General features: G+C 44.0%; 1 protein-coding gene across 1 annotated transcript in view; it reads right to left on the minus strand.

Annotated features, from left to right (window-relative positions):
* The window catches only part of RFTN1 (raftlin, lipid raft linker 1), a 246,757-nt gene that overhangs the window by 35,102 nt on the left and 196,900 nt on the right, over window positions 1–14,755 (minus strand). The window contains exon 7 of the mRNA XM_012558099.2: window positions 14,247–14,362. Coding sequence (XP_012413553.1) covers window positions 14,247–14,362 — 116 coding nt within the window. The remainder of the gene's footprint in view (window positions 1–14,246; window positions 14,363–14,755) is intronic.

A 14,755-nucleotide genomic window follows, 5' to 3' on the forward strand; every position in this document is an offset into this window, starting at 1 on the left:
GGTGAAGAATATTGAATATACCATGGACTGCCAGAAGAACGAACAAAAAGACAAACAACTCCATTTAAAAATGGGCAAAGAACTTGAATAGACTTTTCTCCAAAGATATACAAATGGCCAATAAGCACATGAATAGATGCTCAACCTCTGTCTTGGCAGAAGTACAGCCAGAATACTCATTAGAAGCAAGGACGGCAAACACTTCGTCTCACATACTTTGGACATGTTATAAGGAGGGACCAGTCCCTGGAGAAGGACATCATGCTTGGTAGAGGGTCATCGAAAAAGAGGAAGACCTTCAATGAGATGGACTGATACAGTGGCTGCAACAATGGGATTAAGCATAACAACGATTGTGAGGATAGTGCAGGACCAGGCAGTGTTTCATTCTGCTGTACATAGGGTCACTATAAGTCGGAACCGACTTGATGGCACCTAACAACAACGGAGTCCTAGATTGTGAGAGAATAAATGTCTCTTTGTTAAAGTCATCTACTTGTAGTATTTCTGTTATAGCAGCACTAGATAACCAAGATAGCTCCTTTGCATAACAATTAAAAACCTTAAATGACTCTAAGATAAAGTGGAAAGTGGTAAGTGCCAAAAGGAAGGAAGAGTAAATCCAGCTGATGTGTCTAAAGATAGGTCCATAAAGCTTCCGGCATTTAACATGAGCCAGGAAGGGTGAGTAAGGGTCTCACAGGTGAGAAGAGTCTCAGCAGAGGGTATGAGAGAACAACAACGGGAGAACAAAGAAATAGAAGGTATGATCTGGAAAATTCCACTTTGTTATAGCCCAGAGCATTCAGATGGGAGTAGTAGGTACAGTCTTGGCCCAAATTAAACTCTTTTTCATTAGAATTTCTGTCAAATCAGGTATTCCCCATTCTCTATTACTGATTTTTTCTAAACTTAAATGCAATTGATTTTTTTTTTTGAGGGGGATACTTAAATGTATTCCTATTACATTTTTATTGGGCTGGTTTTTGTCCGACATTCATAAATTGTAGACAATAAGATTGGAAGGGATTTAAGAAGTTGGGGAGACCTACTGAAAAAAAAAAAAGAAACTGGACTAGATCAGTAATTTTCAATTTTTTTTCATTTTCCCTTTTTTTTTTTTTTAAGGTACTGGGACCTTTTCCACAAACATCAATTGAAATCTAATTCAAAAAGCCAACATGTAAAAACAGATAAATTCGTAACTAACCAACAAAAAGACAAACAACCCCATTTAAAAATGGGCAAAGGACTTGAATAGACATTTCTCCAAAGATACACAAATGGCCAATAAGCACATGAACAGATGCTCAACCTCACTAGTCATTAAACCCTCTGCCAGCAAGTCGATTAGGACTCATAGGAACCCTATAGGGCAGAGTAGAACTGCCCCAGAGGGGTTCCAAGGAGCAGCTGGTAGATTCAAACTGCAGACCTTTTGGTTAGCAGCTGAGCTCTTAACCACAGTGCCACATTAGGGAAATGCAGATCAAAGCCACAATGAGACACTACTTCACACCCACTAGAATGGCTATTACCAGAAAAACTGAAGTGAGGATGTGGAGAAACAGCAACCCTCCTGTATTGCTGGTGGGATTGTAAAATGGTGCAGCCACTATGGAAAATAGTCCAATGTTCCTCAAAAAATTAAACACAGAATTACCTTATGACCCAGCAATTCCACTCCTAGGTATATACCCAAGGGACTTGAAAGCAGGGACTCAAACATGCACACATACACTAATGTGCACTGCAGCATTTTTCACAATAGCCAAAATGTGGAAACAACCTAAGTGTCATCAACAGATGAAGGGATAAACAAATGTGATCTATCCATAGAACGGAATCTTAAACCATAAAAAGGAATGAAGTTCTGATACATGCCATGACATGGACTAATCTTGAAAACATCACGCTGAGTGAAACAAGTCAAAAATAAAAGGACAAATATTGTATGATTCTACTTACATGAAATATCTAGAATAGGCAAATGCATAGAGACCAAAGTTTATTAGGGGGTGCCAGGGGTTGAGGGAGGACAGAATGGTGAGTCATTGCTTTACAGGTACTGAGTTTAGGTTAAGGCTGATGAAAAGCATGGATAGTGATGATGGTATCACAAAATGGTGAATGTAATCAACGTCACTCATCTGCTTAAAAATAGTTAAAATTGCAAACTTTTTGGTATATTTTACAATCAATTAAACAAACAGACACATTCAGAGGAAGCACCTCTGGTTGACAATGGCATGGGGGAGCCGGCTATCCAAGGTATCCTCCAGTCAAACATCCCCACGGCCCTCTTCCTCCATCCCCAAATAGAATGTTTTTGTGGTGCTCAAGGGTATCCACATACTTGGATCCTGATGCAGGAGCCTATCTATGGAAAATAGCACCTATGGCAATTAGTTTTAAGTTGCTGAATGATCTCTCACAGCTGGTGATGGGAACTGCAATGGCCAATACAAAGTGCTCCTTAGTGCCCCTCCTCCAGTGGCACCCAGGGGACCCCTACCAGCCATACTTTAGTTCTCCCTCTGTCTGATGGTTACCCAGTATACTCCCTGGCCTCTCAGCTTTGAGTCTCCGATAGGTCCACCACCCTCTGGATTCCCACACAAACCACTAAAAAAGATGTGAATCAGGACAAGGCACAGGATGGCATCACAGGGCCAGTGATCAAAGACCCCCTCCAGTGAAAAATGCCCTGGCTGGGTGGAGCCTCTCAACTGCTTACCCTGCAGTAATATGCCCTTCCTTTTTAATTTTATTAAAAACTTCGCCAAGTGTATTTCAAAAAGAACGAATTCTAAGGAGTGCCGATGAGTGAGCACCTTACTACAAGAACACCTTCGAACCCTCTCTACTCACTAATTAAATATACTTCAGTGATCTTTGGAGAACCTTGTGCTCTGCCCTTACCTGTGGCTCCAGACTGTACACATTTAAAAAGTTCTTCTAGGGGGCCACACGGAAAGCGTGAGAAGGAATGTGGGCAGCCTCTAGGAGCAAAGAGCAGCCCCCGGCTGAGAGCAAGGAAATGAGGAACTCAGTCCTACAACCACAAGGAACTGAATTTGGCCAACAACCTGAACGCTCTTGGAAGTGGATTCTTCTCCAGAGCCTCTAGTAAGAAACACAGCCCTGTCAACACCTTGATTTCAACCTTATGAAGACCATACGCAGAGAACTCCGCTGAGCCTACTTGGACTTCTGACCTACAGAACTGAGATGATAAATGTGTGTGTGTGTTTAAAGCTCTTATAGAATGTTCTCCTGCCCTTCTAATCTCAAACACATTGGGAAAAACTAAAGATCAAGTCCTTCTTATCACACTCAGGGTTGCCTCCTTCTTGTCATTCTGTGTCATACACTGAATGTACTGAAGCATACTATTTTTTAAAAATTGCACTTGTCACAAGATTCTGAAAATGCAACCATTTCTCAGTAAGGGCAATTTCCACCCTCCCTCACCTCTGCAGTTGGGCTCTAAATTAACTGAGCCCCATGGTCGCCACCACACGGCACACCTGCCTCTTCTCCTTATGAGCTTTACAATTTTCCTGGTGATTCAGGGCCTTTCACCACCCCTCAGGAAGCTTGACAACGAAGAGAAATTATTCATGGGTGTGGAAAGGCCAGGAAGTGGGCATTCATTTTTAATGACTGACTGCAGTCCTTCCCTCAAGTTAAAGGGAATCAATCCTTCCTGCCCAAATTTCCTCCATTCATCATGTTCTCACAGCGGCTGACACACAGTAGGAACTCAATATTTATTTGTTGAATAAAAATTTTAAAAGGCCTAACTTAATTGTATAACTAAGTTTTGTATATGAGGTGAAATATGGGTGTCTGAGAACAGGACAGTTGAGTTTATGGAACAAAAAATGCAGATAGAGTTAAAAGTCGAATTCTTCCTTTCGTCATCCCACTATCTGAGCTGTCACGAAGTCTAGTCTTCTTTCAAATATCTCTAGGAGTGTCCCCTGACTTTCTAGTCCTAATCAGTGGCAAATACTGTTGGCTGCCAAGGCCAACAGCCATTCATCACCACAGCCCCGTTCCTAGAGACCATCATCCCCAGGCCTATCTAATCGTGACTCTGGGTAGTGACTTGGGTCTGGGACCCAGTCCTGCCTAATGGGACCTGAGGGAAACTCTGCTTGGGGGTTTCATGAAAGGTATTACTTGCTAATAATATGTGACACATGACAAGAAATGCCCCCCGTTCTTTGCACGTCATCATGTTTGCATGAGATGCCTGGAACTGTTACAGCCACCTTGTGACGAGGATCATGAGGAGACCTGGCAGACACACTGAGGACCAGAAAGCAGAAAGGTGACAGTCTAGGTCCCTGATGACATCTTTAAGCCACTAAAAAAGTTGACTCTGCAACCACACTGCCTTCCTCCAGACTTCCTGTTCAGTGAGGTGAGATGAAAAATCCCCACTGCTTATGCCACAGTGGAAAGCACCCTGATACACATGACCACCACCGTACTCTCTCACCTTGGAACCAGGCCCCTGAGGCTTGTCTGCCTTTCTCCCACAGGCCCATCTCTCCAAACACAGATCACTTCAGGCTCCCTGTCATTGCTCCCTTCAACCCACTGCAATGAGCCCAGGTTCTTGGCCTAGGTAACAAGGTCCTTTCCAAACCTTCCACATTCAAACATACTATCAAGTATACTCTAAAAGGGACCCTTGGAGATACATGCCTATGCCTGTGTCTATGTCTATATACCCACGCACATCTCTAGAAGGAACTGCCTCTTGGAAAGGGGGCCCAGGGAACTGAATGTCAGAGGTGGGAGGGGAGATTCATGTTTCACGTTATACACTTCTGTACTGTAGGAATTAAAACAAACAAAGCCATGCCTTGTCTTAGGCTAGGTGCCACAGAAGCAGACCCTGAGATGAGGATTTCTGTGCAAGTAACTTAAAAAGGAAGTGCCCCCAGTGAGGGAATAGGGCAAGCCAGACAATGAAGTAGAAGAAGCCAACCAAGAATGTAACTTTAAACCACATCCCATAAACACTAGCTTTAGCCTGATTCTGCAGGGAGGGTTAAGTCATACTGAGTTCCCCCACACCCCACAGCCATTGACAAGGACCGCCCTGGACACAGAAACATCCAGGTACTTCCGGCTCTCCTTGTCTGAGGGCAAAGTAGGCGCCAGCAGCCTGAGGGCAGGTGCTGCTGTTTGAAGTGAAAGTGAAAAGAAGCTGGTTGTTCACAGCAATGGTAAAAGGAACCCCAGGGATCTAGAACACTGACATTATCTACTACGTGGTCTAACTGTGAAAAAAAAAAATTTTAATAGATGTGCTTTCTCCTCTAATCTGCATTTTTCTCTAGTCTGCTAGTCCTCTTAGTCTCCTGCTATTTCTCACCAGCAGGAAGCCCCCTCCCTAACTCCCTCAGCTCATCCAAATCCTGACTCAACTGTCAACACCCAGCTGGAGCCCCACTATGTCCAGGACCCTGGGTCAGTCTCTCATTTCTCCCAGGGCACTTCTGGTTAGCAGGACACCTCCTAGCACTGAATGACTTGCTACTCATTTTGTAGCAAGTCTTCTTTCCCTGGATGCTGCTCTAGGGACAGGGACTCAATAAACATCCTTTGTGTTCTTGCCCCAGGGCACCAAAGACGAGGTCACTCTCCCAGACCCTATGGAGTTTCCCAATTCCCTGAGAGTTCTCTGTTTTGTACTCACTAATCTTCATCTTGGAAACCCTAGTGGCACAGTGGTTAAGAGCTATAGCTGCTAAAAAGTTGGCAGTTTGAATCCATCAGCTGCTCCTTGGAAACCGTATAGGGCAGCTCTACTGTCCTATAGAGTCGCTATGAGTCGGAATCGACTTGACGGTATCGGGTTTAATTTTGGTTTAATCTTCATCTTAAATTTTTTTTACCCCTATATAATCTTCTACCAAGAGCCAGCCACTACCATCAGGAAGCTGGAGTATTGGTTTACATCCAGGAAACCTTTACCTCTGTATCCTACCACTAGTATAATCCACATGGCATTTCATGACCTCCAAGCTCTGGCCAAGGAGAAGGCAGAGGGAAAATTCTTCCTGAAAAAGAAAAAAGAGGGGCAGGCAGCCATCCAGGGCTCCAGCCCACCATAGCACAGGGTTGATCCTGTCAGATCAGAAGTCAGGACTCAATGACCAGCGAGTGGCTTTGTTTTGGTCACTGTTTTAAAATACTATCTCTTCATCATTTTGGGAAAGGAAATTACTTACAATTAAGTTTGTTGTCCTCTGTCAAGCTCCTTGCTAATAGTCAAAGAGCACTAGAGGTCCTTTCCAGAGACGAGAAGAAAAAAAGATTTCAAAAGTTCAAGAGAAAATCCAGTATGGCACCATGGCAAGAAATACTCAAAGGGAAGTCGGAGGCAACTAAGAAAACAAGCGTGGCTGTACAGATTGAGTGTGATTTACAAGGGCAGAAGGGAAGTACCTGTCATGCATTGAATTGTGTCCCCCCAAAATATCTGTCAACTTGGTTAGGCCATGATTCCCAGTATTGAGTGGTTGTCCCTCATTTTGTGATTGATGTAATTTTCCTATGTGTTGTAAACCCTAATTTCTGCCTGTGGTTAATGAGGCAAGATTGGGTTATGCTGAAGAGGATTAGGGTGGGATGTAACACCCTTACTCAAGTCACATCCCTGACCCAACGTAAAAGGAGTTTCCCTGGGGTGTGGCCTGCATCACCTTTTATCTTACAAGAGATAACAGGAAAGAGGAGTGAACAGAGAGTTGGGGACCTCATACCACCTAGAAACCAACACCAGAAGCAGGGCACGTCCTTTGGGCCTGAGGCTCTTGCGCTGAGATGCTCCTAGTCCAGGGGAAGATTGATGACAAGGACCTTCCTACAGAGCCAACACGGAGAGAAAGCCTTCCCCTGGAGCTGGTGCCCTGAATTTGGACTTCTAGCCTACTAGACTGTGAAAGAATAAATTTCTCTCTGTTAAAGCCATCCACTTGTGGTATTTCTGTTATAGCAGCACTAGATAACCAAGACACTGAACCTCCAGGGTTGGTGACAGAAATGAGGCAAACCTAAAAAAGGAGGAAGAAGGTTCGGCCTAGAATGAGGTGAGATGTACAGGACTATATACTTATATACATCCACACATATTTTAAAATTATGTTCAAATCAAGAAATTGAATAAGAAAAAGATACATTCAAGACAATAGAGGAATTATTCAACTCCTATTTTATTTTCTGCTCTACAAGGAGACAAACATAACTAGTCTAAGAGAAGAAAGAATATGATGAGATATACCTAGTTAACTTTTAAAATTATTACTCAACTAATATGAATATTTTCCCATACAAAAATGAAAATATTACAGATTAAGCTACCTCCCACCCTTCTGTTCCAAGTACATGTAACCACTGTTAATCATGTTGATGGATATCCTTCTAGGCCTTTTTTCTGTGCATACATATACCCGTAGAGAATATATTACATTGTTTTATGAAGATCCCCCCCTCCATTAATGGGATCACACTATTTGTATCATTCTGCAACTTGATTTTTCCACTTAACAACATTTTCAGTCTCTCTTTCCATGTTAGTTGATACAGAATGACCTCATCCATAAGGATGTACCATCATTTATTTAGCCATTTCTCTACTGATGGACATGTAGGTTGTTTATTTTTTCTTCTTCTATTACTAATAATGCCAAAATAGTATTCTTGTATATGCCTCCTTATGAACAAATGTATTTGTCTAGAAGAGGTGGACGTGAGATATGGAATTGCTGAGTCATGGGTAGGAGTGGGCATTTTACAATTTTAATAGATGTTGGCAAGCTTCCTTTCAAAGCACACCTCAGAAATTTAAATGAGCTCAAGGCTAGATGAATTACATGTTAGGGAAAAATCTCTCTGCCATACCATTTAGTGTACTGGTATGTCACTATCAAAGGTGAGATGGAACACAAAGAATTTGGTAACAATAAAAGTGAAAATAGGGTTCCCTGGGAGGCACAAATGGCTAAGTGTTGGACTACTAACCGAACAGTTGGCAGTTCAAACCCACTCAAAGGCACCTCAGAAAACAGGCCTAGTGACTGGCTTCCAAAAGATCACTGCCTAGAAAATTCTACAGAGCAGTCCTACTCTGTACACATGGGGTCGCCATGGGTTGGAATTGACGGCAACTAACAACAACAAAAAGTGAAAGTGCTGAGAGATCTGCTAGAATAGATCTAAGGGTATCCTGACCACCTTACAGGCCCCATCTTTACTGAGATTTACTCTGGACTAGGCAACAGATGGAGTTACAGCCTGGGAAGCTTTTGTGTCTTAATCCCTGGTCCTTTCAAAGGAGTGGTCATTTGTGGGAACATCATGTATATCACAGGAAAATGGCAGAGAACTGCTGTTTTTGGCACTGAAGGCTATGATCTCAGAACCAAAGAACTTATCTTGGAAAAACTGTGGCAAATACAAAACTGCCAGATGGTATAAAAAGAACAAATATTGGCTCTCTTGTCAGAGCAGAAGGTGGTGAATTCTAGATACCATAGAAATTGATGTTACCCTGGCAAAATCCTAGAGTGAGCTGGAAAGAGAAGGAAACAAAACATGATTCCCAGAAGTCTGTGGAAGTTCATGAAGAATGAGTGTGACCTAATGTTTTGGACAGAATTATGGAACAGGTAGGTCAGAGGTTGGCCTCGGAGTAGATTTTAATTATATAAATGCATCTTACCAAGCCTCTTATGATCCCCTTAGATGGTGAAAAAGACCAAGACAGAGAAGGCTCTAGTCCATCACGGTGAGCTTAATGTGAAGACAGAATGGCTCAATGGCTCAAGATGACTCTGACAGTGTCCACACCTCTGAAGGGCTGCCAGGCTCAAGGATACACAGTTTCAGAGAGAAGGGGTCTCTGTCCCACTCTACCTTGCTCCTTATTTGTCCTTCTATATATATTTTTTCCTTCTTTTCAAAGAATTACCATTTCTGCTCATACTCTAGATTATAAACTCAAAGAAAAGTAGACCAAATACCCATCATAAATGCCTTATAAGTGGACTTTTATCCTACTCACAACTGTCTTTAATTTTAGGTTGTGGACTTCCAACTGAGAAAAATACAATTCCTTGCATTGGACCCCATACTTTCCCTAGTTCAACCTCCTCTTCGCTTTTAGAATAAGATGACAGTAACAGGGACAGGATCTGCCTCATTGATGATACCAGGTGAATGATAAAAATTAGTGGTATTTATTGGGTGCTTACTATGTGCCAGGACTTCATTCACAATGTTTTAACATATTATCTTTTTTAATTCTCATCAACTCTGAGAGGTTGTTGCCAGTATCTCCATGTATACAACTGAAAAATGGAGGAATGAAGAGTGGTGGTATCCTTTTCATATATTCAAATACTCAGCTGGGAACTGCAAAGGCAGGATACACACCCAGGCCAGACTCCAGAACCATCATTCCCTTTCCAACACACTGCACTAGCTTACAGGGCTGTGAAGAGCAAGGTAGGTAGGTTTTCTGGTGAAAATGTGGGTATAGGAATGTGTGGGGTGTATAGAGAGAGAGGCCAGGAAGAGATGGCTGGACCAGAAAAGTAGTAAAGAGGGAGGAAAGGGACAGATCAGTTTCAACCGTGAGAAAGGAGAAAAAAATGTTGTGGCCATAGCCCAAGAGGTCATTGGCTGGGAGGACAGTGTTTTCCAGAGAAACAGGGTCAACCAGAAGCCAAAAGGGATCTGCCCAGGGCTTAAACAGGAAAGACCTTTGTAGAGGCCAAAAGGGTGGGGAGAGCAGGAAGTAGCAGGTCTCGAGGGTAGAAGGTGAGGGAGTCGGACAAACACCCACATGCCCTGGAAAGAGGCATGTGGAAGAGGGGCTGTCTATGGTCGGAATGGGGGTCTCACAGGGAGATTGGTCAAAGAGCTGAGCTGTGGGCAACCCTGCCCCAAGTTGGGCACTGTCAGGTCACGCTGATGACACAGTTGTCTATACTTGGTTACCCCAGGGAAGGGGCTCTCAAAGTATAGCCCCAGGATCAGCAGCAGCATCACCTGAAAAGGTGTTAGAAATGCAAATTCCTGTGCCCTATCCCAGACAGAATGAATTAAGGAACTCTGGGGATAGAGCCAGGATATCTGTAGTTTGAAAAGGTCTCCAGGGGATTCTGATACAGGCTCAATTTTGAAAAATACTTGCCCTATCCTTGGGCTGGACCAAAAGGTCTTTGATCCAATTCAGGGAGCATTTATTGGGGTTCCTTGGAGAACAAAGATGAATATCCCCAGACCAAGAAACTCACAGTAGAGGCAGGAAAGCAGACAAATAAATAACAGCAACAGAATATAACAGGAGTCCTGAGAGGTTAAGGCGCAGAGCAGGGGTGGATTATCCAATAAGCCAGATCATCTGTAGTGAACAAGTTCACGTTTTTCACTGCATCAAAGATTCTGCTTCTATGTCTAGCTGGCATCTGTTCCTCTCCCAACCCCACAGCACCTCCCTACAGAATCAAAGGCTCTTTTCAAATTTACAATCCCTAACAGGGCAGATGACTTGGTAAGCAAGGTAAGCACGGGCTTACTTGTGCTTACTTACTAATTTGTAGTGAACAATCTCAAATGGGTTTCATGTGAAATTAAGTACAAGTTTCACATGAAACCCATGTGAAATTGTTCACTACAGATTAATATGTAAGCACGAGTAAGCCTGTGCTTATCTTGCTCATTGGATAATCTATCCCTGGCCCAGAGGATGATAGGAGCCCGCAGAAAGGGTCTTTAACCATGAGGGAGGCAGAAAGGCTTCCTGGAGGAGGTGACTTACGAGCTGACTTGAAGGCTGCCTACATCAGCTGCAAAGAGGATGAGAAAGCCCATAAGCCAAGGGGTACAATTCTCCCTCCTCTTCCCCTTGAGAGACGGCAATGTCAGAGGCTGACACTGCTCTGAGGTCACGTGCCTGTTTCCACTGTGGGAAATTTGTGGATGCTCCAGAGATACCAGAGGGAAGAGCAAGTCTGCAGACTTGTGCAGGGAATACTGGTGACCAACAACATCAAAACCATCAAACGAGCTCTCATGAAAACTAAGAGAATCTGTTTTCGCCTAATTGGATACTAGCCACACCTGCATATCATAATGTTGACGCGTGATGAAAGAAAGGCCCATCCAGTGGTGTGCTGGTAGATACTTACAACCAGATCTCCAGGGGAAAAAACACGGATGTCTAGTGTATGCCAGTTTCCGTGGTGTAAATATCCGACCATGGCCAATTTCAAATTACCAACCCAACATCACTGAACATGGAGTTCAGAAGAGGTGTCCAGAATTGGCCCTAGTGAGCAGGTCAAGCGGCCCCAGCACACCACTGGGCCGATCATAGGTCTCTCAAACCAATTTTACTGATAAGAGTTCCTGGGGAGAAGCCAAAGCAGCATTCTTGAGGGTGGGAGGAAACCCAAAACTAACACCAAATAGTATAAAAATAAGAGGTCAAGAGGAAGAAACATTTGGAAAGAAAGAATGAAAGAGAGAGAGGGAGGGAGGGAGGAAACCGACAAATTCTAATGGAAACTAATCTGCATACCCAGGAAAAGTTTCTGAATAAATGTTAATCTTTCCTAACATCTTAACCATAAAATCAACCTCTCTTTGTATTAAAAAGACAGCTGCGTCCTCGTTTTAGTTTTTAACCTCGTCTCCCTCCCAGAAACATTTATATAGCATGCATTCATTCCAGTTACCTGTCAAGGTCGCAGTTTATTTAAAAGGCTGAAGACAGACAAATCATCAAGATACTTCCCCCCTCACCCTTTTCATTAAATAGGTCCCTGGGTGGTATAAATGGCTTGCCCTTGACTACTAACCTAAAGGTTGGTGGCTTGAACCCACCGAGAGGTACCATGAAGAAAGACCCAACAATCTGCTTCCATAAAGGCTCCTCAAACCCAAACCCAATGCCGTTGAGTCCATTCTGTCATAGCAACCCTGTAGGAAAGAGCTGAACGGCCCCCAAAGGGTTTCCAAGGCTACAATCTTTACGGAAGCAGACTGCCATACCTTTCTCCCATGGAGTGGCTGGTGCGTTCGAACCGCCAACCTTTCGGTTAACAGCCGAGCACTTAACCATTGCACCACCAGGACTCCTTTCCATAAAGATTACTGCCAAGAAAATCCTATGGAGCAGTTCTACTCTGTAACACATGGGGTCACCATGAGTCTGAATCGACTGTATGGCAACAGGTTTGGATTTTTTGTCTTTTTTTTATCAAACAACACACGATCACAGACATCTGTTGAGAGGGCACCTGTACTGTCCTTTCAGATGCTGGTTCTCAAAATTCAGTGTGCATCAGAATTGCCTGGAGGGCCTGTTAAAACACACATTCCTGGGTCCCACCCGTGAGCGTTTCTGATTAGGTATGTCTGGGGTAAGGCCTGAGAGTCTGCATTTCTAACAAGTTCTGGGGACTACACTTTGAGAACCACTGTTTTAGAAGATTTTGGATCATTGCCATCAAGTCATCTTTCTTGAGGAAACCTCCACACCCTCCCTTAACAACCATTTAATGTGCAGACAGCAAGAGTTTTCACACAGTCTCCGTGGCCTGCCAATCTCTTCCACACATACACGTGTTTTGGGTGCAGCCGTGCATCACTTGCTCTTACTGCCAATTGTTCCAGAGCAAACCGAACGCTGAAGCCTGTGGGCTGCTCAGCGACAAGCGCATGGCTCTTTGTTAACCAGGTCCTAAAGACTCTGGACCTGATTCCGTTAGTCCTCCTACCCCTCCCCGGGTCCCACTCCAGCTTGTGTGACGGGCTGGATGCATGGCGTGGAGCCCTGCTTACATTTGAGGGAAGTTGGGGTCCCGAGGGTGACATGGCCTACCCATGCTAGACTCTGCATTTCAGACTGAGCCTCACTCCTTTGCACCCCCATTTCCAGTTAGGGGCCTGGAGGCTGGAGGGGCCCATTTGTACCAAGGTCACCCAGGAGTAACTGGTGGAGCGGATGTCCAACCCAAGTCATCTGATTCCTTATTTCCTTACTACATATGTTCCTGGCCCCTACATGAACTGTCCTGGATGCTGTGCTTTTCAAATTCCTGTTGGTGATGATTACAGTTTTCTGAGGACTCCGTTGCTGTCACACTTGCAAGCAGTTACTTCCCATGACTGCTCAGATGCAGGCAGCCTCCCACTAGCCCTCCTCACTTCTTGCTGCTGGGAACTGCTGCACCTTGAAAGCTGGGTAACACTGCCCTCAGGTGCCAATAACCCTCCTGTGCCTAGCACGCCTTGGGCTGTGGTTCTGAAGAGCACAAGGGTGTGGCAAACACTCGCTGTCTGGTGGGCCCCACCATCCCACCCTCTTCATGAAGGGTTGCGTCCACATCTGTCTTCCTTTGGCACCTAGAATGCAGTTGGCAGAGGCCCCCTCAGAGTGACGCCAACCCTTCGTTCTCCGAGGGCCCATGCGAGAACATTCAGAAATCAGTTCTCCACGTCCAGACAGCTTCTCCTTTACCCCCAGATGCTGTGTGTACTGAAGTCCACAGTTAGAGAAATGCCTTTCAAGTACACACCAGTGACTCTTAGAAATACATAAATCAACTCTCCCCAATGTTCCAGTGGAATGTGGTTTGAGGAATTCCTCTGCCGATCGCAATCTGGTGGCCTCATGGGTCAACATTTCTCAAATACATCCTTCAGTACTTAATGTGTAATCTTGGGACAGGACCTAACCTCTCTGTGCCTCAGTTTCCTCGTCTATCAAATAGAGGCAATAACAGTACTTACCTCATAGGCTTATTGTGAAAATTAAGCATGCCTGGCAGAAGGAGCCACAGGGTTTAGTGCCAATAACGATGCTGTTCTTACTATTACAGAGGCCAAAAATTACGTTTGCCTCATTTATATCACGTAGAGTTTTCCGTTACTGGCAAAGGAATACAAGCAGAATCGCTTTCCACCCAATGGTATGGCATGCACACAACACATTTTTACCATGGAAAGGGAAAAATGGCACCCAGCTTTCACCTGAGGGCTGAGGAAGAAGGGGCATGAGAGGACTAAAGGGGGTTATACGGTTTACCCAGGTCACACTCCCTGTCACAAGAAAGCCACAGTTGAGCAACAGTCCTGTCGTCAGGTTTAGAAAACCAATAAAACAATCACTGCCCAAACAAAAGCAGGGCTGCTGCCAACTCCGTACTTACTTCCAGGACCGTCCATTGTTCAACAACAATAGCATCATAGCCCTGTATGGTTTTGCTATCTTCTGTGGAAACAGCTTCAAAGATGAATACTCCATCTGTCAAGCCATGTAAGGAATCTGTGGAGAAAAAAAAAAGGCGAGCTGGGGGGTGGTCTATAAACCGTCTGTGGCAGAAGCCTTGCAAGCAGCAAAAATTTTCACTGCATTCATTAATAATCCCAATCAGAACATCTTTTCAGCATGTTAATTAAAGAAGGCACACAGCCATAGAGTCTAGCCCCATCAGAATGAATGAGACTAATTTACCTCGCAGTTTTGAATAATATCCTTGATTTTATGAGCCCAAATTTCATTGTTAGCAATCACCATTTGATTTCACACGTTTACCTTCCTTTTCATGTTCCAACGTCAGGATGCTCTGGGGAGAACTTATTCAGGGTAAAGCGAGGCATTTAGAAACAGTTTTTAGAAGAAAACTATATATAGGTGAGAGGTTTCTTTGTTTGTTTG

The sequence above is a fragment of the Trichechus manatus genome, unplaced genomic scaffold (assembly GCF_000243295.1).
Source record: "Trichechus manatus latirostris isolate Lorelei unplaced genomic scaffold, TriManLat1.0 scaffold00136, whole genome shotgun sequence".
NCBI classification, from domain to species: Eukaryota; Metazoa; Chordata; class Mammalia; order Sirenia; family Trichechidae; genus Trichechus; species Trichechus manatus.